This window comes from Myotis yumanensis, unplaced genomic scaffold, assembly GCF_028538775.1.
Source record: "Myotis yumanensis isolate MYYU_CA2020_CCGP unplaced genomic scaffold, mMyoYum1.0.hap1 SCAF_1, whole genome shotgun sequence".
Classification (NCBI taxonomy): Eukaryota; Metazoa; Chordata; class Mammalia; order Chiroptera; family Vespertilionidae; genus Myotis; species Myotis yumanensis.
In genome coordinates this window covers 196,052,638-196,074,975 of record NW_027223752.1, presented here as the reverse complement: position 1 = coordinate 196,074,975, position 22,338 = coordinate 196,052,638, and the positions used below count along the sequence as shown (strand labels likewise).

General features: G+C 38.2%; 1 protein-coding gene and 1 pseudogene across 1 annotated transcript; both read left to right on the top strand.

Annotated features, from left to right (window-relative positions):
• Positions 1-3,611: 3,611 nt before the first annotated feature.
• Positions 3,612-3,740, top strand: LOC138999615 (U4 spliceosomal RNA; annotated as a pseudogene).
• A 1,989-nt stretch (positions 3,741-5,729) lies between these two features.
• On the top strand, positions 5,730-20,051 carry ENAM (enamelin). Its single transcript, XM_070409946.1, has 8 exons — positions 5,730-5,783; positions 7,616-7,684; positions 7,808-7,852; positions 8,529-8,570; positions 10,886-11,161; positions 12,167-12,229; positions 13,644-13,694; positions 17,202-20,051. The coding sequence occupies exons 1-8, from the start codon at positions 5,730-5,732 to the stop codon at positions 20,049-20,051; spliced, it is 3,450 nt and encodes a 1,149-aa protein (XP_070266047.1).
• Positions 20,052-22,338: the final 2,287 nt, after the last annotated feature.

Below are 22,338 nucleotides of genomic sequence, written 5' to 3'. Positions count from 1 at the left end.
TGTTATCTCACTTCCTCTGGGATGCCTTCTATAAAATCCCTCCTACAACCGATATGACATGTGATATTACAATGTCTAGATCCACTATTGGATAAATGTCTCCATGAAGGCACAGACTCTATCTACGGTGTCCACCATAATTAACACCATTCATGCAAACTGTGCCTGGAACACACGGGGCACTTAATAGGAGCAGATTTCCTATGTCTATCACTCATTTGGGAGCTTTAGTAAATGTAACTTAGAGAAGGTGATTTTTAAAGGAGCTAAGTTAATCTAAATGTATGGGCTTCTGACAGTATGACTTAATCCATGGACAGATCTTGGACTTCCCAGGGGAGTAGTTGAATAGCTTTTTTCCTAAAACCACTTCTCTCAATCTGGCATGTCATCAGAACTAAACTGTACATATTTTAAGGTTCTCTTAGACCGAAAGTCCAAAATATTAGTATTCTGCTCTGCTGATGGACAATATCATCTGCTTTGGAAAACATATAGACAGGTTCTTGTTAAGAAAAGGGAAACACAGTGAAGTCTAATGATTTTCCCAAAGTCCCAGGGCTGATGAGTGATCAAACAAGAACTAGAAACTAGATACTCTGACTCTCTGTGATTTTTTTTCTCCACAGTTAAAATCAAGACAATAGCAACCATTGTTATGAAAGGAAAAGCTAGGTAAGCTGTGTGTTAACCTCTTTGCTTCAGTGCAAGTCAAGGCAGCATGGAGTAGAGGAAGAACAGAATGGGGATTCTGGAGCCAAACAATCTGATGTTAGCCATTTACTGGCTGTGTAACCCTGAACAAGCTACTTAATTTTTGTGTCTGGATTTTCTTATAATAAAATATAGATAATAATAGAATTTACCTCATGGGGTTGTTAAATCCATGATAAGTGGATGCTTAGAGCAGCGTCCTTATAGCAAATGGTCAATAAATATATTGTCTCCATGATAAAATGACATTACAACCAGCTTATATGAAGTACTAGAAGTTTAAAAACATCTAACCCATATCAAGCACCTGTATGCGTCAGGTACTGTTCTAAGCACAGTAAACACCATTACTCAGTATTTCAAACCTCAAGATCTGTGTTCTTAACCATTGGGTTACATTTTCTCCTCAGGATGAAGAGAGAAAATGGAGAACAAGACAGTCTTCTTCAATTCTAAATCATTTTAAAGATGATTTTGAGTACATATATGAGAGTGATTACTCAGAGCTCCAAGAAGTAAACACTACCTCAGAGGGTGGTCCAAATAAATTAGCACCCACCAGCTGTAACTCACCAACACCACAGAGTAACATTTGCATTTGTAGACTGAAAACTGGACTTAAACTAGAGAAGTCTGATACATTTCATGATTTAATTTTTTCTAGGTTCTAATTATGTACGTTTTATTGCTCCTTGGATGGTTTTTGTTTCTTATTTTTATTGTTTTGGTGTTTTTTTTGTTTTGTTTTGTTTTGTTTAATGAATATGCATAATAAGGTGAAACAGTCCTCAAGAATCTTTAGGAAATATATCACTGGTCAGTGTTAAAGCAACTATTAAGCAAGCCCTAATCATAATCACAGGTAAGTAACCTTTATCTACCTATTTATTTATAATACTTATTTGCACAATGTGCTAAGAACTTTAAATATTATCCATTAAATTCTCAACAAACCAATGAAGAAAAGACTATTGTTATCTTCCACTTTACAAGTGAAGAAACTGAGCTTAATGAGATTAATTCACTTGACCAAGATCTGAAAACAAGTAAGTCATTGTATGAAGCCAGAATTGAAGCCCAATTCTGAGTTCTGGCTCCGAAAATTTCCTACCTTGTGCAGATTGGGTGGACACCTAAGCTGGGGCTTTGCATGAGAAGCCACTGGGAAATGTTTATGGAATAAAACATTATTAACCATTTAATATGTGAGAAATTAAATCACACCCCTCTCTCTTAGGCTGGAAGAATTTCTCAAATTTAGGGCCTGAGGATATGCTATATGAATGGTTCCAGACAGAAGTCAAGTTTGTGAATTCTTAGACACTATTTGGTCACCAAAATGAATTCCTAAGACAACTTTATCTCAAGTGTCTCAAGTTCAGTCAGTCTGCAGTGTTGGAGTATTTTGCTAAAAATAATACAAAGACCTTCAGCTCGACATTAGTGCTTAGAAGAGAGGATTTATTTGCTCTAAGAATAATGACTGTTTTATTACTCTTAGTCCTTAGTAAATCATTATAAGATGTAATGTGGAACCATACAAGTAACCCATGTATTTATCCATTAGTCATCGATCATCATTCAGTGCCTGCAAGGTACCAGACACTTTATACACATTATTTCATTTCTTTCTTAGAATAAACTTGTTACTCCCTAATTTACTGAACAGGAAATTGAATAGTTGGATAATCTGCGAAAAGTTTCAACTCGGGTCTGGCAATGCCAAAGTCTGGCCTCTTTCTACCACACCTAGAGTAAAAAAAATCAGAAGACTGCTGCTCCCAGTAGCTTAAACTCTAGGGACAATGAGAAAATCTTAATAATTGGAGGAAAAGAAAAGTGGGGAGGTCACAGATTCTTAGAGGATATGAGTTCTCTTTCAGGGAAAAATAAAAGTGCTTTTACACACACACACACACACACACACACACACACAAACACACACACACACACGAATACTTGTATACAATGTCATGGATTACAGATCCCAGTTAGAAAGACTTGTTTTATGGACAAGATAACAAATAGAGAGAAGGGGCAGGGAACAGATACACAAACTTTTTTAAAAACCAAATCATAAACATGTTCACAAACAGTTGTAATGGTTTGGAAGGAAAAGAATTTATAAAATAAGTATAGTTAACTGGTGTAGAAAGGAAAAGGTTGCAAAGGACTGGTTTCAAGATATTATATCAAGTTTTTAAAGAAAAAAGAGACTTGGTTGTTCTCTCAATCCAAGCTACCACTACTAAGAGTTTACCCATTCAATAGCTTGGCTAGATTTTTACAACAGATTGTTTCATAACCACTAACCACCCTGTGGCAGAGGGAAGAGGATAGATAGAGAAGAGGGTAAAAAGTGAAGTTTAGTGACATCTCCCAATAACCTACCTGGCCAAGGCCAAAATAAAAACTCCAGCTTCTGAGTGAAGGGTACAAGCAGAGGCCAGGGTCAGCGGACATTACGCCTCCATGAATACACTGTACTCTGAGCATCCTGCCACTTGAAAATTCATCTTGCCCTGACTGGTTTGGCTCAGTGGATAGAGCATCGGCCTGCAGACTGAAGGGTCCCGGGTTCGATTCCGGTCAAGGGTATGTACCTTGGTTGCGGGGACATACCCAGTAGGGAGTGTGCAGGAGGCAGCTGATCGATGCTTCTCTCCCATCGATGTTTCTAACTCTTTATCCCTCTCCCTTCCTCTCTGTAAAAAATCAATAAAATATATTTTTTAAAAAGAAAATTCATCTTAATGTACATACAGTATGTACAGTATCATAATTTTACAAAATCCAACAAAAACAGCCAGGCACTTGGAGCAGATATACCTTTGCACATCTTGGAAACATACAGACTTAAAAGATATTTAAAGCTTAATTTAAAGTCAAATAGTCTCAGCTTTGCACGGTGGCAGTATCATAGCCAATGAGGTTTACCCGAGGCAAAATTATTATTAATTGAAAAAATAATAATAAAAATAAAGTCAAATACTCTGGAGCAATTTTAATTTGTGGTACTAAATTCAGGGTGTGGGAGTGGGGCTAAGAAATGCAGTATTAACCTGGCTGGCATGGCTCAGTGGTTGAGCATCAAACTATGAACTAAGAGGTGGCCGTTTGCTTCCCGGTCAGGGCACGTGCCCAGGTTGCTGGCTCGATTCCCAGTGTGGGGCGTGCAGGAGGCAGCGATCAATGATTCTCTCTCATCATTGATGTTTCTATCTCTCTCTCCCTTTCCCTTCCCCTCTGACATTAATAAAAATATATTTTTTAAAAGAAAGAAATACAGTTGTTAGTTGGCTCAAGAGAAAGGACATGGCACCGCCCGTGCCTTGGGAGCACAGTGGCCTGGGCAACCACTGGATGAACCAATATACACAATCATACAAAGTAGGAACCAGCTTTGGGCATCAAATTTCAACATTCTTAATTTTCAAATACAAACATTATAATAAGCAAACATCACCACTGGAAATGTTTTCTCTTGTGGAGCCATAAGAGGACAGCAGAATCCAAGTTCAGCAAAGACAGCAAAGCTTGTTCTTGTCAATGAAAAGTATCATTGTCCCATTTATTTAGAAATAAAATCTTTGTTATAGTAAGTCAGGGTTCCCAAAAAATCCATAACATAACCCCTTCAGTGAGTTTCTCAGCTCACAGTTTAAAGAGGTTGTATTGTCATGAAAAGCTGAGAGTCCATTTGCTGTTTTGCCCAGCGCCTCTAAAACTCTGAATCCCCAGTGGCTGAATTATATTGGAAAGAACACTGTGTAGCCTTATGTAATTTGAAGAAAATCAAGCCACTGAGTTGTCCATGACATTCCAGTTCATTTTAATTATATATTAAATATACGTTAATTAAACATTAAATTAAATACATATATTGACCTGCCTTTTAATGATGTTCAGTGATATATGACCATAGCATATAGTCAATATTCATCTTTGTTTCCTAGATGTCTTTGTATTAACAAAGTTTCTATACCTGAAAAGCCCCAAATTCATCAAGAAAAGCATATAAACTTACTGCTACAGTAAGTTTAGACTTTACTGATAAAGTCTAAAGCTTACTGCTACAAGCTCATTTTCCTAGACTGTTATTATACATAATAAGAGACTTGATTTGACAGCTCCTATAATAACACATTACAGATTTTACATTGGATGTGTTTTTTTGCCTTAAACTCTTGTGGCGGCAAGACCATTTTCCTCAAAGCTGATTGGTTGTGCAGGTCTGCAGCATTGCTTAAATGTGACCTTGCTATCCCAACCTCTTCTGACAAGGAGCCTTTTGGTACAGAACATGACATCTTCATGAAGAATTTGTTTTATTATTAAGAAATAAATGTGTCTTGCTTCTTGAAATCTCTCTGGCTTCAGCAATTTGTAGTCATTTCCACTGCAGACCATTAAGAATATATTTCAAAGACAGACTAACAAAGTTCAAGTACAAGTTATTTTTTAAATATTGGAGCTTCTAATTGGGTGAGTATGTATTAGAGATTATCAACACAAATAATATAGAGCCAAAAAAGGAACTTAGGTCAGAGATATTGGTTAACTTCCTTATTGCATTCTTTGATATTTATTGTATAACCATGTTTTGCAGATTGATCTTCTGATAAAACTTGAAACTCGTTGGTTTATTGGGTGTATTTGTTTTTCCTATAAGTTTTCTTCCAACCTACTTAATCTCATTTAACACTGTGATTTTATAAATTTTTCCAATAAAGCAGTAAAGTCTTGTCAACACTGCACTAGAAGTATCCCAAGTACAATGCCTGGGTCATTTTCTCTCTGATTTGGTTTTCACATTCCCTTAGAACAACACACTAAGCTTGATTTTTGAAGACCCCTAATGAGGACATGATTAGGCAAAATAATTAACATTGCATCTGAGCCTTAGAACTGAACCTTTACTATTCATTTCATTTGCTTGTTTCATTTCTATATTGAGTTTTTCTTATGCCAAATGTATATTTTTCTTAAAGGCTTATGAAAATTTTGGTGAAAAAATGTTGCTGCTTCAGTGCAGACATGGAACTTCTCTTCCTAAGCTAGATAACTTGGTGAGTATTATCATTTATTTTTCCTTATACACACAGGTTTCATATCAAACTAAATCTTGTCAGAAATATACTTGAGGGGATAAAACACTTTAAATATTTCAGAAGAAACAAAGGATTTTTGAGTTGACAGATGGGATGGAAGAAGTAAGAACTTATGCAGTCATTGTATTCCATAGCAATCATTATGAGTATTATTTTCAGCTCAAAAAATAACTAATCAGAGACTTTCACTTAATCATAAACTTTTTAGAGATAAAGGAATCTTAAAAGTCATCCAAAATAATATATTAATTTTACAAAAGAGAAAATGAGTGGCATTTTATATTTATAAAATATTTTTTAAAAGACTACATATTCCTACATGAGTGTATAACATCAAAAATCTAAGTGACAGCTACTATAGAAATTGAATGGATGACTAAGCAAGCAAGAAATTAAACATCCAAAAGTTCCCCACATCTTAGGCCATAATCTTAGAAAGTATGTTTAGTGGGGGAAAGCATTCACTAATATTCTCTTTATTAGCTTCCTATACTAAACTCACTAGCTTCAGTTGTAATTTTTAATTCTCCACAATGTTATGATTCTGAAAATCTTTAATTAGGAGAAAAGGTATTTGCATATTACTACTTCCTTTGTTTAATTACACTCTTCCAACTTCTCTGATATATAAAAGGTAATTGAGTACACTTAAAATTTAGGAAAATGTTAGTGTCCTTTAATTATATTTTTGGGAAGCAAGAAGAAGGCTGAGTATTGGCTCAAATCACTACTAGATGCATTTCATGCCTAGAAAGAATCAGGCACAAAAGGAATAAAAATGGTGCCTTTATGCTGGTAACTATGCTAGGAATTGTGTTGTACCTGATATACCATGAAAATAAATCATTCTGACTAAATCCTTTATTTTCCTCTATTGCATGTGCAAATAGAACAGTTTTTTTTAAGGAATTAGCTAAGGAAATGCTTCAGAATAAATCTTGTTCAAATATGTAAAATAGCAATCAAGTTCTAATTATGCACGGCTTTCATAATTAACTAAAGTAGGATAAATGAAAACAATCTCCAAGCTTCATATATGCCTTCAGTTTCAGTATTTCCCTCCATATGTTTAATCAAAGTATCTAACAGAGATACATTTATGGTTTTGCCTATGTTTTTCTATTTTCCTGACCAGCCCTTGAGCAGAAATGATTTTTTAAGATAAAATAATAATAATAAAGAAAAAATAATAGAAGAAAAGGATAGGATTCTGGGGCATTCCAGCTTCTTTAATTAGCCTCTATATAATGGAATATTGTCTATAGCACCTTAGAAAGTAGTTTAAAGTACTGATTTTGAAGTGTGCCCTCATTGAAACAGATATTCTGAACAATGAATATAGTCAGAAATGACTATGCCTTTCTTAACCAGCCTAGCAACTAGACGTTCAAAATCAGCAGTATTCATATTTTCAGGAAAACTCCTAATTTCTTATTTCCACATTCCAGTGCTATGAGCCATTTACTCTATTCTCAAGCGTCAATTTTCCCTCTCTCTCTCTCTCTCTCTCTCTCTCTCTCTCATTTCTCTCTCTCCCTCCCTCCCCTCCCACACTTCCTCCCTCTCATCTCTCCTTTATACTGTGACCCTTTGGGCAGCTTAGAACAGTACCAGGTAATAACTACCTAATAGTTTCTTAATGTAAAATTAAAATGGCAGCAGAGACCCCTCTCACTGTTTGTTTCTGCACTCTCCTTGACAGACAGGCGGGCTGGTGCCTAAATAAGAGCAGAGTACCCCAAGCACAATTATTTCATAGTCCAAAAATAAAATCCAGTTTTTTATTTCAGGTACCAAGTGGAAAAATGAGGATTCTCCTGGTCTTTCTAGGTCTGCTTGGTAATTCTATTGCTATGCCAGTGAGTATATTTTTAAAATTTAGGACTTTTTTCTGTGCTCTATTGTTACATAGCTTGAAGAAAATTATTGGGCTTATTTCCACTGACATTCTGAATTTGTCATTGGTATCCTTTCCCTTTCAGATGCACATGCCCCGGATGCCTGGATTTAGCAGTAAAAGTGAGGAGGTATGTATGTTCAGTGTCTGGGGAGACGTTTTCCAGAGCCCTGTCCTGAGAGTTTATTTAAAAAAGGAAAATGTTGGAAAACTTTCTGGTATAAAATGTCTTAAGAAAGAGGTAGAAGGAGTGAGATTTGAAAGACTTAAACTCTCAAATTAAGGCAAAGTACTAATCTCCTCAGCACCATCCTACCTATGTATTTCAACATTCCTTCTCAAATTAAGTGTATTACATTAGATAGCTTTTTTGCTAAGTTTTCAAGCCAGCAAAGGTAGTCATTTTTACCAAGGGTTGTTAGACATTTAAGTATATAAATAACTTTTACATAACATATACCCAGGATCATTAGCCAAACTCATTACTCATCAGAAAGGAGAATCATCTTTTTATAGAATTATCACACTCTCAGATCCTGAATTCCAAAAAAGCGGAATTGAACATTTAACAGCTTCAAAGTAGACAAGATTTTTATTCTCTATTATTCTTCTCAAAATAAAATTCTCAGTAAAAAATTAAAATGTCATAGAAGTTTTTATTGCATTTAACTTTATTAATAACCAGTAAAATATATTATGACTCTTGTACCTTAAAATCAGAAATTCAACTTGTTTATTATGATTTGTGGATTGATTGAATGGCAATGTTTCACTTGTGCCACATTAATGGGTTCCTTTGGTCACAGATGATGCGGTATGGTCAATTCAACTTCATGAACTCCCCACATGTAAGTTATTATGTCTAATGATCTATGCTTTCTGATGATTTCTTGTTTACGTAAAGATAATTACATTGTAACTATACACATATTTTAATTATAAGAGTTTCAAGGGGGGGGAATAATTTCACCTGTCCTCTTACAACAAATTTTCTTATTATTCATTATTATTGTTGTTTCAAGTAAATAAAACTCATTTTTAATTACAAGGGCTCTTTAAGTCCAAAAGAAATTTGTTCTAAGAAAAGATCACACAAGATATATTCATAAATAATGAGAACAAAAAAAATAGCATAGTAAATACTCAGGGGTGGGGGGGGGGGCAGTGTAAATTTTATTTGGATTCTCTTGAAAAATAACACCAAAATTATTAAATAAATTATCATTTTATTTAAATAAATTTAATTATACTTATCACTGTGTGTTAATTCTTAGAACTGACTAATAATAAATCAAGCATCTGTTGAATCTTTTGGCATAATTTTTCAGACAAAATTGTGTGTTAGTACAATAATATCATTTATCACTTTTGACTTGTGGCATGATTATAAAAACCATTTTGGAGGAAAATCAAGGACTTCATCTGCTTTCCCTTAATCCTTTTAACCAAAGAAGTTATATGCATACTAGAGGCCCAGTGCACAAAATCTGCGCACTCAGAGTGGGGGGTCGGGGGGTTCCCTCAGCCCAGATTGCAAGAGGGTGCAGGCCAGGCTAAGGGACTCCACTGGTGCATGATCAGGGCCAGGGAGGGACATGGGAGGCTGGCCAGGGCATGTCTGGCCCATCTCGCTCAGTCCAGATCAGCCGGACCTGAGCAGCAAGCTAACCCACTGGTTGAAGCGTCTACCCCCTGGTGGTCAGTGCACGTCATAGTGAGTGGTTGAGCAGCCTTAGCATATCATTAACATATTATGCTTTGATTGGTTAAATGGCCAACCAGCCAACCAGACATTTAGCATATTAGGCTTTTATTATATAGGATATGCATAACCCATGACACAGGCAATAGTGTGAAGGTCTGGGGTGTGGGAGATGGGTGCAGGGTAGAGGGGGTCAATGGGGGGAAAAGGAGGGATATCTGTAATACTTTCAGCAATACAGATACATTTTTTAAAAAACAAGTCATTCTCTTTTTTTTTTTTTTTAAATATATTTTATTGATTTTTTACAGAGAGGAAGGGAGAGAGATAGAGAGTTAGAAACATCGATGGGAGAGAAATATCGATCAGCTGCCTCCTGCACATCTCCCACTGGGGATGTGCCCGCAACCCAGGTACATGCCCTTGACTGGAATCGAACCTGGGACCTTTCAGTCCGCAGGCCGACGCTCTATCCACTGAGCCAAACCGGTTTCGGCAAGTCATTCTCTTTTAAAGCCCCTCACCTAAAACTATCATCATTGTCAATTTTCTCACTTTTGACTATTGATTGACCTAATTCTTTTAAACTCTCATTCTTGGTTTTAGTGACTTTGCCTGTAATTTGATGTGTTCACCAACTTAATTGTCATAAAATACTACATCTTAATGCAAGAGTTGCAATTTTATCTTCCATCAGTTCACATGGCATTTGCACTATGTGTGTGTACATCATCCAATAGACAGCAAGAGACTACTTAATGAAGACTGGAGATAGAAACTGGTGTGAAAACAGAGAAGGAGCATTTGAATGGGAACTGATGTTGTAAGAGGTCAATCTCTAGATTAAGCATTTTTAGATTATTGCTACTCTTGCTTCCCCGTCAACTTTGAAATTGTGGAGATTCTGATAATGAAAATGAAATTAATGAGGATTCACCTGCAATCAAGAAGCACAGGCACCATTAAGGGTGTTTACACAAACAGAATTTTTATTCTCTCTCTCTCTCTCTCTCTCTCTCTCTCTCTCTCTCTCTCATCGTTTGCTTTTTTAACACTCTCACTTTATTCCTTTTGCTTTTCCTCCTCCTTTTCCAGCCTCTTAACACGTCACAGGGGTTTTGAATTTGACATCAACTCCTCTATAACCTGACTTCTACAGTTCCTAACTGTGAGGGCTTTATTCTTAAACTGAAATTTCTCACCCGATTTGTCCTTTGCTTTGGTTGGTTGGTTGGTTGGTTGGTTGGTTGGTTGGTTGGTTGGTTTTCTAGAAGACTGAATGAAATTCATTTCTGTAAGATAACATGTAAGGGAATGCTAGCTAAAGATCTTGACGCTTCCATTGTTAAGTTCCATGGGATTTTTAAGATTCCTGGCTGAGTATAGAGACTGACACAAGAGGGTGGGGAGAGCCGGATTCTCAGCCCTTGTGTGACCTTACTGCCATTTGCTCCCTTGCAGATGACACAATTGGGCCCCTCATATGGTTATGGTATGCAACCCCCTCAGCTCTTCCCACAGTACCAGATGCCCATGTGGCCCCAGCCACCACCCAACACGGGGCGCCCAAAGAAACCCTCATCTCCTCCAGCATCCAAACGCCAGGGCAAGACGGATCTAGCCCCAGAGACCCCGAAGCCCAACCAGCCTCAAACAAAAAAGTCACCACCAAAGCGACCTTTAAAGCAGCCAACGCCTGCGCCAACTCCGCCCCAAGAGGAAGCCCAGCCACCTCAGGTGAGGCTTGCCCAGCAAAATTTCAAACCAAGTCAGATGGCCTCAAAGTGATTTGGAGGGCCTTGCTGCCCACACATACACACTTCCTTCGTGCTGCTGCTCAGCACAGGCACTGCTATGAGCAAAACAGAATCTTTAGTTTTGACATTTTCTTCCAAGGTGATGCTGTCACCTCCTATTCAAAACTGCCTGGTGAGTCCATTTCAGTTAACTTGTTTGAGTTAAAATTACTCAAAAACTCTCACCTTAAAGAAGGCCCTTTTAAAATACAGAGGTAACATGGTATAGGAATCTGAGCACTAATGGAAGAGTCTGGACACAGAGATTCAAGTTCTACCTTCAGTAGTAGAACTGGATGGTAGTAGTATGAGCTTGAGCAAGTCACTGCACCTTTCTAGACTCCAGGTTCCCCATAAATAAACAAAATGATGTCTAAGCCCCTTCCAAGTTCTACCTTTTGATTATCTAAAATGTTGCCCTGAAAGGCAGTACTGCTCCAGTACTTCAGGATGGTCCTGACTTAAAGCACGAAAACTGATAAATGGTTTCTCAAGATCTCATCTCATGTGGAGCTTCTAAATGATTGTCTTTTAGTCAGTTAGCATTATTATTAGACACTCTTACAGATGTAGAGAAAATTAAATGAAAAGACTCTCCTGGCTTCAATCACTTTTCAGCTATGAGATTAGGGACAAGTGCATAACTTCTCTGAACCTCAGAATCTTAAGTGAAATGGGAATAATAATCGCACATATTTTCTTTGGTTATGTGAGGTTTAAATAAGCTTACCAATATAAAATACTCAGCACAATTCCTAGGACATGTGTTCAATAATACTAATACTAATTGTTGTTATTATTATCATCTCTGCCCTACAATTAAAAAGCACAGTTTAGTGCAAAGGGAGATGTAGACTCCCAAGTTTCAAATAATTGTATTTACCAGTTTTGTTTTATTTTTCATATATTCTCACTTCCACATCATGATGATTCTTTCTCTCTCTAGGCATTCCCACCATTCGGCAATGGGATCTTCCCCTATCAACAGCCACCATGGCAAGTTCCACATGTGAGTTTTCCTTCTTAGTATTAGAAGTGAAAAATAATATTAGCATGTTATGTCTCAAACTAATATAAGTTTATACACTCTAAAAGGAATGCTATGTGCCAATCCTAGAGAGTATGGAACAAAATCATTACATCAGTGATCATGTAGGAAAAAAGAATTTTTAAGTGAACTTTTTACTCAAATTGGTGGCATGAACACAGCCTAATCATCAAACAACTGCTAGTAACTTAGTTAATGAGTTAATTTTAAAAGGTTGTACTACTTCATTACCATTTTCTGCTTCCTCAAGAGATTTGACAACACAAACATTATCCTCATTTAACGTAATGGGGAAATTTGAACAAAATGGAATTTGGAAATCACAAGATAAGCTATGATTAGACAAAGACTTTTCCATCATATCTGATTTCTAGCCACAGCTATTTTATTATAAAAAACATACAAAATAATGTTTACAAGAATCCTTTAAAGTTTAAAGTCAATCAAATAAAATATAATATTGAAATTGCATCACAGGCATTAAAAAATATGAATTGCAAAATAAACTATTTAAACTAAAAAATAGTAAAGACCAGTTGCTGTTAAAGTAACATAAATAAATATTTGATGACTTCATTCATTGTTTTTTCTTATTTATCACCCTTATAACCAAGAGAGTTTCTTGTTAACATGGAACAATTCATTTCAATAAGAGTTCCTTACTTTTTTGCCTTAAGAAAGTTACTTCCTTTTACTGGGCATACTGAAGTAAGGAAACAAAGGCAGTACCGGGTGAATAGTTAAAAAGCAGATGCGCATGAGTCTCATGCTGAAGTAGCTATTAACCATAAAATTCTGGAAGATCTGTGGAAGTTGAACTGCTTTTCTAACCCTCCTCTGAGTAGAAACCCAGCCTCCAAATTTGAGTAGAAAAATAAACTTTGGTCAAATAAAAACATTATAGTAATAACCCAGGAAGGATTGTCAATTTGTCACCCTAAATGTGAAGTAGATGATCTAAAAATAGCATCATTATTTAATCTTCATTATTACATGTTCTAATATGGATGTTTGGACCCTAATGGCACTCAACCCACTTTCTCCCTCCCCCTCACCCCTCTCGTGTGTGTGTGTGTGTGTGTGTGTGTGTGTGTTGTGACAGGGCCAGGTGAATGCTAGGAAATGATATTTTCAGTAGGATGAGCTAGGATCCTCCTAAAGCAATTGTATTTACCAGTATTCACTGTCAGATTATAATTACAGTTGTAAGTATTAATAGCTGGATTGTGAGAACTAATGACTCAGATGCTAAAAGCTAACAGTGCTGACACCCAATCACTGATATGAACAATTTTAAGACACCTCAAGTCTAACAAACAAATAGGAGCATAGGAAGTGGTTTTCTCTTGTGTTCATTGTGTTTTTCACCTTTCAGAGGGTACCACCAGGTTATGGACGTCCACCAGTCAGCAATGAAGAAGGGGGGGTAAGTACAAGTAAAGCTACATTCCCCATTAACAATTACAACCTTTCAGTCTCTACTTTTTTTATCCCTGACTAAGAAGAAAACTAAAATCCAACACATGAACCTATGGCTTAAATGCCCATGATATAAGGGAGAAAAAGTGAAATAAATCAAGCCAGTAAATATACAATAAATGTGATACATCATTTCTCTTCTACATGTATTGGAATCTTCCTCCCACCCTCCCTCCCTCTCTCTTACTCTCCCTCTCTGTCAAAGAAGGCTAACCTAATAACCTACGCTCCAATGATGGAGCAACTAGTAAACAGGTAAAGAAGTAAAAGCATCTTAGAATGTTATCCCCACAAGAGAAGTAATCATCTAACTCCCTCATTGTACAAATATATCAAATCCCAGAGAAAATAAATTCCTAATTAATTTCACCTACTGATTTAGTGGATAAACTGGACCCAGAATCCATGCCTTCTGACACAAGTTCAATGAGTTTTTTATGACACCACACTAGGAGAAGAGCCCAATGCATGTCACAGAGGGATATGCTTAATGTATTCCAGCACTGTGTCATCAAAAAGTCCTTGCAGTGATGGTGGCACAGCATGCCACCTCTTTTTTCCTAGATATGTGCTATGTCCTCAGTGAAATGCAGAAACCTGATAGGTCTGGGAAGTGGGGAGTTTAAAAAGTGACATTAGAAATTCTATGTTAGCCCTGGTCGATGTGGCTCAGTTGATTGACCGTCATCCCATGCACTGAAAGGTTCGTGGTCGGTTCAATTCCCGGTCAGGGCACATACTCAGGTTTTGGGCTCCATCCTCCGTAGGGGGTGCACAGGAGGCAGCTGGCCGATGTTTCTCTCTCTCTCTCCCCTTCCTTTCTCTCTAAAATCAATAAAAACATTTTTTAAGCTACTATTAGTAATGGCATAAGGTGCTTTAAACAAATCATTGTGAAATAATGCTAATAAAAATGAGTCAGATAATTGTATGCAGCCTAAAAACTAACACTTCAGATTTTCACAACTATAACATGAGAGAGTGAGACTGAATGACCCAGGCAGTTGGCGTAGGTATTAAGAAATCTGTATTCCAACTCCGGAGACTTTGTCTGATTTCCTACATGTCAGAGACATCGCCACAGCCACTTATCTCATCATCTCCATCCACAAATAGAGATTAAAAATACTTTTCCCCTAGAGTGTGTTTGTTTTTAAAAGAAAAACTAAATAACCTAGATGCCACACAAATGTCTAACAAACACACTGACAGAGCTCATGATAATTGCATCACCCATGAAAAGTTTATTAAGCACTTCCCCTGTGTTAGGTACCTAGAAAACAAAGGTTAAAAGAATGTTTTCACTCAAAACCTTCACATGGGAGAATCAAGTGGGAGAATCCCAGGAAAATGGGCAATTGCAGTTCAGTGGGGTAATGTTATAACAGAAGTCTATGCTACTGGGGACACCCTGAGTAGAGCTAATTCTGCCCATGGAAGTCAGGACAGAGAAGGGAGCATTCGGACTGAATCCTGAGAATGAGTCAAGTTTGCCAGGAGGTATAGATGTGTCAGTGAGAAGGTTTGCTATGACGAAGCTATGTGCAGAGGCACTGAAAGACAGAGAGAATAGAGTATTCAGAGAACTAGTTGTAATTTTCTTTTTATTTTATGTATTGTGATAAGAACACTTCACATGTTACCCTCTTAACAAATTTTTAAGTATACACTACAATATTGTTGACTATAGGTACAATGTTGACAGATTTCTAGAGCTTATTCATCTTGCTTAACTAAAACTTTATGCCTATTAATTAGTAACTCCTCATTTCCCCCTCACCAAGCCCTGAGCAATCACCATTCCACTCTTTGGTTCTATGTATTTATTTCAATTACCTTATATAAATGGAATCATGCTGTATTTGTCTTTCTGTGACTGACTTATTTCACTTAATATATAATACCCTCAAAGTTAATTTATGTTGGCATATATTACAACTTTCTAAGGCTGAATAATATTCATATATATATATATATATATATATTACATTTTCCTCATCCATTCATCTGTTAATGGACATTTAGGTTGTTTCCATGTCTTGGCTATTGTGAATAATGCTGCAAGTAGCAGCTGTGATTTACAACCACATAAAGTACAAGGAGGAAGAAATGAGGCTGAATGCAATAGTTATGGGCCAGGTGATTATTTAAAATTATTATTCATTATTATTCAATTATAACTCTTGTTAGACCCTCACCAGTATCAGGCACTGAGCTTTGCATATATTATTTCATTTGACTCTCATGAAAACCTATGAGGTAGATTGTTTTTATTATCTCCATTTTTCAAATAAGTACATTGAGAGCCATACTACTAATTCTGGTGACCTGGGATTTTAATCCATATCTGTCTAGAGACCCACTCTTCAGCATGACACTGTACTGCTTTGTATGTTAGCCAAATGTTTAGAATTTATCCTGTAAGGCAAGGGCAACCTTAAGTTATATTTAGCCCAGCCAGTATGCCTCTGTGGTTCGTGGGCCCATGAACCAGGAGTCAGGGTTCGATTTCCAGTCATTGCACTTGCCCAGGTTGCAGGCTTGATCCCCAGTAGGGGGTGTGCAGGAGACAGCCAATCAATGATTCTCTCTCATTGCTGATGTTCCTCTTTCTCCCTCTCCATTCTTCTCTCAGAAATCAATAAACATATTTTTAAATTAAAAAATAAACAGGAAAGTGACAGAACTTTCCCACACACCCAACCCCCAACCTCCACTACTCTGGTGGCAATGGAAAGGCAAGGTTAGAGGTAGGTAATATTACATCCAGAGTAACCAGTAAGAAAACTACTGCAATAGTCCAGGGGTTTGAGGGATAAAGGAAGAGGGAACAAAAGAAGGAGATTAAAAATTTAGAGTTTATAGGATGTGGTCATTAATCACTAGGGGAGGTAAAGGAGACAAACAGAAACAACTTGGGAAGCTGAGTAAATCATGGTGAATACTACTTAGAAATAGAATATTGGAGAAGGAGGTTTGGGGAAAGATGAGTCTAATCTGGGTACATTCTGTTGGAGGGACTCATGAGATCTTCAGTGAAGCTGTCTTACTGTCTTAACCTCAGGAGAGAATGGGATGGGCCAGAGTTGTGGCTTTGGGAGTCATTGGCATGTATTTGTAGTAAAAGAATTCGGCTGCAATAGCTTGCTCAAGGCAAATGTGTAAAATGAGAACAGGAGAATGAGGATAAAGATGGAAACCTTTAAAAAAAAATAGGTTTAGAATACAGGCAAGAAAAAGAAAGCTGAGAAGTAATGGTCAGCAAGTAGAAGAACCAGAAGGGAAAAGGGTCATAGAACCCAAGGAGGAATCAAATGTCAAGAAAGAAAGCTTAAGTCATTAGTGTTAAAAATAGCATGTGGCTGATAAGATTTCCCTATCACATTAAAAAATTCTGAGCACCACCTGGTGGGAAGCAGAGAGTAATTATCAATGTCTATCTTCTTCCCTACAGAATCCTTACTTTGGGTATTTCGGATATCAGGGATTTGGGGGTCGTCCTCCCTATTATTCAGAAGAAATGTTTGAACAAGATTTTGAAAAACCCAAAGAAAAAGACCCTCCTAAAACGGAAAGTCCAGCCACCGAGCCCTCGTCAAATTCAACAGTTCCTGAGACTAATTCTACCCAACCAAATGCACCCAATCCTGGAGGGCGTCCCGGTGGAAATGACACCAGCCCAACAGGAAACAGTGGCCATGGGCCCAACACTGGGGGCAACCCTACAGCTCAAAATGGGGTCAATCCACACCCTGCAGTTAATGTTTCAGGCCAGGGGCCACCAAGAAGTCAAATCCCATGGGGCTCAGGTCAGCCAAATATTCGTGAAAATTACCCAAATCCTAACTTTCCAAGTTTTCCTGTGGGAAGACAATGGCGTCCCACTGGTACCACCATGGGACACAGACAGAATGGGCCTTTGTACCGAAATCCAGTCCAAAGGGGTCCTCGGTGGAACTCCTATGCTTGGGAAGGCAAGCAAGCTGTTCGTCCAGGAAATCCAATTTATCGCAGACCGTATGCTTCCACTGCAAGAGGCAGTTCTCCCAATCTTGCAGGAAATCCAGCAAATTTCAGAAGAAAACCTCAGGGGCCAAATAAACACCCTATGGGAACCAATGTTGCCCCTTTGGGTCCCAAACATGGTACTGTTGGTCGCAATGAAAAAATTCAAAATCCAAGAGAAAAGCCATTAGGTCAAAAAGAACGAGTAGTCATTCCTACAAGAGATCCAACTGGCCCCTGGAGAAACTCTCAAGATAATGGAGCTAATAAATCAAACTATAAACTGCCTCCTCCCGAGAGTAACAAGCAACTCCCAAATTTTAATTCTATTGATCAGCGTGAAAATTCTTATTACCCAAGAGGAGATTCCAGAAGAGCCCCGAATTCTGATGGACAAGCCCAGAGCCAGAATTTGCCCAAAGGGATTATTTTAGAGCCAAGAAGGATCCCATATGAATCAGAAACTAATCAACCAGAATTGAAGCACAGTACATATCAGCCTGCATACCCTGAGGACATCCCTTCCCCTGCAGGAGAACGTTTTCCTGCTGGAAGAAATACTTGGAACCACCAAGACATCTCTCCACCTTTTAAGGAAGATCCCAATAGGCAGGAAGAACACTTACCTCATCCTTCCCATGGCTCTAGGGCAGATGTGTACTACCCTGACTATAACCCCTATGATCCCAGGGAAAACTCACCATACATTAGAAGCAATACATGGGATGAAAGAGATGATTCTCCCAATAATATGGGACTACCGGAAGATCCGCTATACCCCATGAATACTCCAGACCCAAAAGAGACAGTACCTTATAATGAAGAGGACCCAATTGATCCAACTGGAGACGAACCTTTTCCAGGACAAAGTAGATGGGGTGTGGAGGAGTCTCGCTTTAAAGAAGGCGCCCCAGGTAGGCACTACAAAGATGAACAGTATACCTCAAATCGACCAAAGGAGTACCTTCCCTATTCCTTAGATAATCCGTCGAAACCCAGGGAGGATTTTCCTTATGGTGAATTTTACCCCTGGAACGCAGATGAGAATTTCCCATCATATAATACAATTCCCACTGTACCACCACCTGTGGAGAACAGGGGCTATTATGCCAACAGACCTGTTGGACAAGAAGAAAGCTCTCTGTTTCCTTCTTGGAACTCCTGGGACCATAGGATAGAAACCCAAGGGCAGAAAGAAAGAAGACCATACTTTAACAGAAATTTCTGGGATCGGCCAACCAATTTACACAAAGCCCCTGCTAGTCCACCACACCAGAAAGAGAACCCGCACTATTCCAGTAACTCCCCAGCTGGGCTTCAGAAAAATCCAATATGGCGTGAAGGTGAGAATTTGAATTATGGAATGCAGAATACTAGGTTAAATTCACCAGACAACGAACACTTGGCTTTCCAGGACTTAATTCCTCCAAGTTATTCAGCAGGTCAAAAAGAAGCACATTTATTTCACCAAAGCCAAAGAAGCCCTTGCTGTGCTGGTAGCTCTGTTGGACACAAGGACAATCCACTTGCTCTACAAGACTACACTCCATCCTTTGGTCTTGCACCAGGGGAGAACCAAGACACCAGTCCCCTGTATACAAAAGATAGCCACGCTAAGCATGCAAGACATACCATCTCCCCAACGAGCAGCCTACCTAGCCAAAGAAACAGCTCAGAGAAAAGACAGCCTGGAGAAAGTCAAAACCCAAGTCCTTTTAGAGATGATGTGTCCACTTTGAGGAGGAACACACCGTGTTCTATAAAGAATCAACTGGGCCAAAGGGGAATTATGCCCTTTTCTGAAGCCAGTTCCCTTCAATCAAAGAATACACCTTGTCTCAAAAATGACCTTGGAGGAGATGGAAACAATGCTTTGGAACCAATATTTGAAGGCAACCAGCTTAATGAAAGGACTGCTGACCTTACTCCCGAGCAGCTTGTTATCAGCACACCTGATGAAGGCCCCAAGCCAGAAGAAATCCAAAGTGAAGTGCAAGGAAATGAGGGTGAAAGGCAGCAACAAAGACCATCTAGCATTCTACAGTTACCATGCTTTGGCTCCAAATTAGCAAAGTATCACTCCTCCAGCCCTGGAACTCCATCTAGCATTGGAAGGCAAAGCCCATTCAATGGCGATTCAATAATGCCTACTGAAATTCCTGACTCATTGGCTGGGTTAGCTACTGGGACCCAGTTTCAGAGTATCATTGTAGACCCATATAATGTAGATGAACACATTCCATTTGATTCCCTTCAAATAGGGACCAATCCACAAGACTGCTTACTACTTCAGGCCTAGGAATTACTGTATATCAACTGAGCATTCTTTGAAGAAGAAAAATACCTGATATTTTACAGTGGTTCTCAAAGTTTTCCCCTGAAGACTTGATTAAATATCTGTCCCGCTTGGTGATCCTTGTTTTCCCCCATTCCAACAATAGGAGTAGTGACCCAGGTGGTGCTGATGAGGTTGGGTCTCTTGGAGTCACTACAACCAGTGCTACCACTATTAGTGCAGACCTTAAAAAACAAGCAAACAAAAAGGCAGGAAGACTATGACCACCACCACCTTGCAACTTGGAAGCCACTTGTCTGGGTTAGTTTCCCTTTGCTTGCTGATTCTTCTTTTTTCTTTCAAAGTCCCATACTTGCAAAGTGCTCTGGTTTTGCAAAACAGAAAAGCAGATGAACTTTCCATTTTGTGTATGGAGATCTGTGTCAGTATAATCCTGATGATTGTACATTTTTTTCTTGTGTTGGTCTTTGTCCATTTTTGTTTTTGTTTTTCCCTAGGTAATGGTCTCTTTTGGCACTTTTTTCTTCCACTACCTCTTTTTTTCTCTACCTTTATTATTTACTTTCTTATTTTCCTTCTTTTAATTCTATCTCAACTCTTCCATATTTGGCTTTCTATTTCGTTCCTTTCCATCTTTCTGTCACTTCTTACATAGTAAGCTATCTTTAACCATCACTAGTCTTTACATCTACCTTTTTCATTTTTGTCTTCCTCTCTTCCCCCTTTGTTCTGTCTCCTAATGTCACTTGTCAACAAATCCCTTTCTTCTCAGACTCTTTTCTTCCCTTTAATTTATCTTTCTCCCTACTGTGCCATTTTCCTATCTTAAGACTGCATATCTCTCTCCCTTTATTATATCTACTCTCTAAACTCTATCCTACTTCTTTTTCTTGGCCTAGCCTAAACATTTTTGTAGAATATATTTCAGAAATAGCAGACACTGGTACCTACTTTCATTTTTTATATTCTTAGGGTCTTACCAGGTAAACACAACTCAGTCAAAGGAACACATTCAAGGAGAAGTATGGGAGGAAACAGGCTTGTTACCCAGAACAAGCAGCAGGGGAATAAGGCTTAGGAAAGTAGATAAGGACAGACTGCCACTCTGTGACTGAGCATTTAGACAAAAAAAGACTAGGACTTGTTATATCCCATCACCAACTCATCATCTGGGAAACACTGTCCTAAATCAAATAAAGGAAACACTCAACAGTTGGTTTTCTTTAATAGTACAGTATAAGTGGTTCTAGCAATGTGTGCTACTAGAAACATAAAGACTTTTGTTGTTGTTGTTGTTAATCCTCACCTGAGGATATTTTTTCCAATGTTTTCAGAGAGTGGAAGGGAGGGGGGGAGAGAGGGGAGGGGAGAGGGAGAGGGAGAGAGGAGGGAGAGAGAGAGAGAGAGAGAGAGAGAGAGAGAGAGAGAGAAAGAGAGAGAAACAGAGAAGAAAGATCAATGTGAGAGAGGCCCTTGCTGTGCTGGTGGCTCTGTTGGACTATTGATGATTGACACATCAATTCGTTGCTTCTCTCATGCACCCTGACTAGGGCCAGGGATCAAATCTGCAACCCAAATATGTGCCCTTGATCAGGATTCGAACCCATAACCTTTCAGTGTGTGGGCTGATGCTCTAACTGCTGAGAAGCATGGGCCAGGGCAACATAAAGATTTTCATTCTTCATGTCCTACTAGAATGATTTGCAGACACACTTTCTCCATACCTTGATTAAATCGTGTAAATTATTTTGTAAAGTAGACATTTTTACATCGCCTTGCTTAGAATACATCTAGGTATTTTGTTTTTATTAATGGCATTTGGCACACTATCTATATATTCTTTCCTAGAGAAAAAGAATTCTCAGAATTACCTAGAAAGTTACCTTCTAACTCTAAGGAATTCTTAGGAGAAATTTCCTGGGACAGATTTCTTTGTATTTTTTTTTTTTTCTTCTTAGGTCATACTCCTTTTTCCTTTTCTTTTTTATTTTAATTTTTTATTATTGAAAGTATTACATATGTTTCCTTTTTCCTCCATTGACCTCTCCCAGCCTGCTCACCACCTCCAAGGTGACCCCCTCTTGGTTATGCTTATATGCATGCATACAAGTCTTTTGGTTGATCTCATACTGCCCCTCTCTCACTCTCCCTTGCCCTCCTTCTGAGGTTTGACCGTCAGGACAGATTTCATAAAACCTCTGAAATTTGAGAAAATAGAGTGTTGAAAACTTCCTGAGGAAACGAATCTTGTCCTTTGAGTCTTTTAATGTTCCTGGCTCTGTGTCTTTTG

Excerpts from the sequence above, each read along its gene's own strand:
- ENAM (XM_070409946.1), top strand. The coding sequence starts at position 5,730 with ATGTTGCTGCTTCAGTGCAGACATGGAACTTCTCTTCCTAAGCTAGAT. Across the intron at positions 5,784-7,615 it reads TTCCTAAGCTAGATAACTTG|GTACCAAGTGGAAAAATGAG; the intron begins GTGAGTATTATC and ends TTTTTATTTCAG. Across the intron at positions 11,162-12,166 it reads AGGAAGCCCAGCCACCTCAG|GCATTCCCACCATTCGGCAA; the intron begins GTGAGGCTTGCC and ends TTCTCTCTCTAG.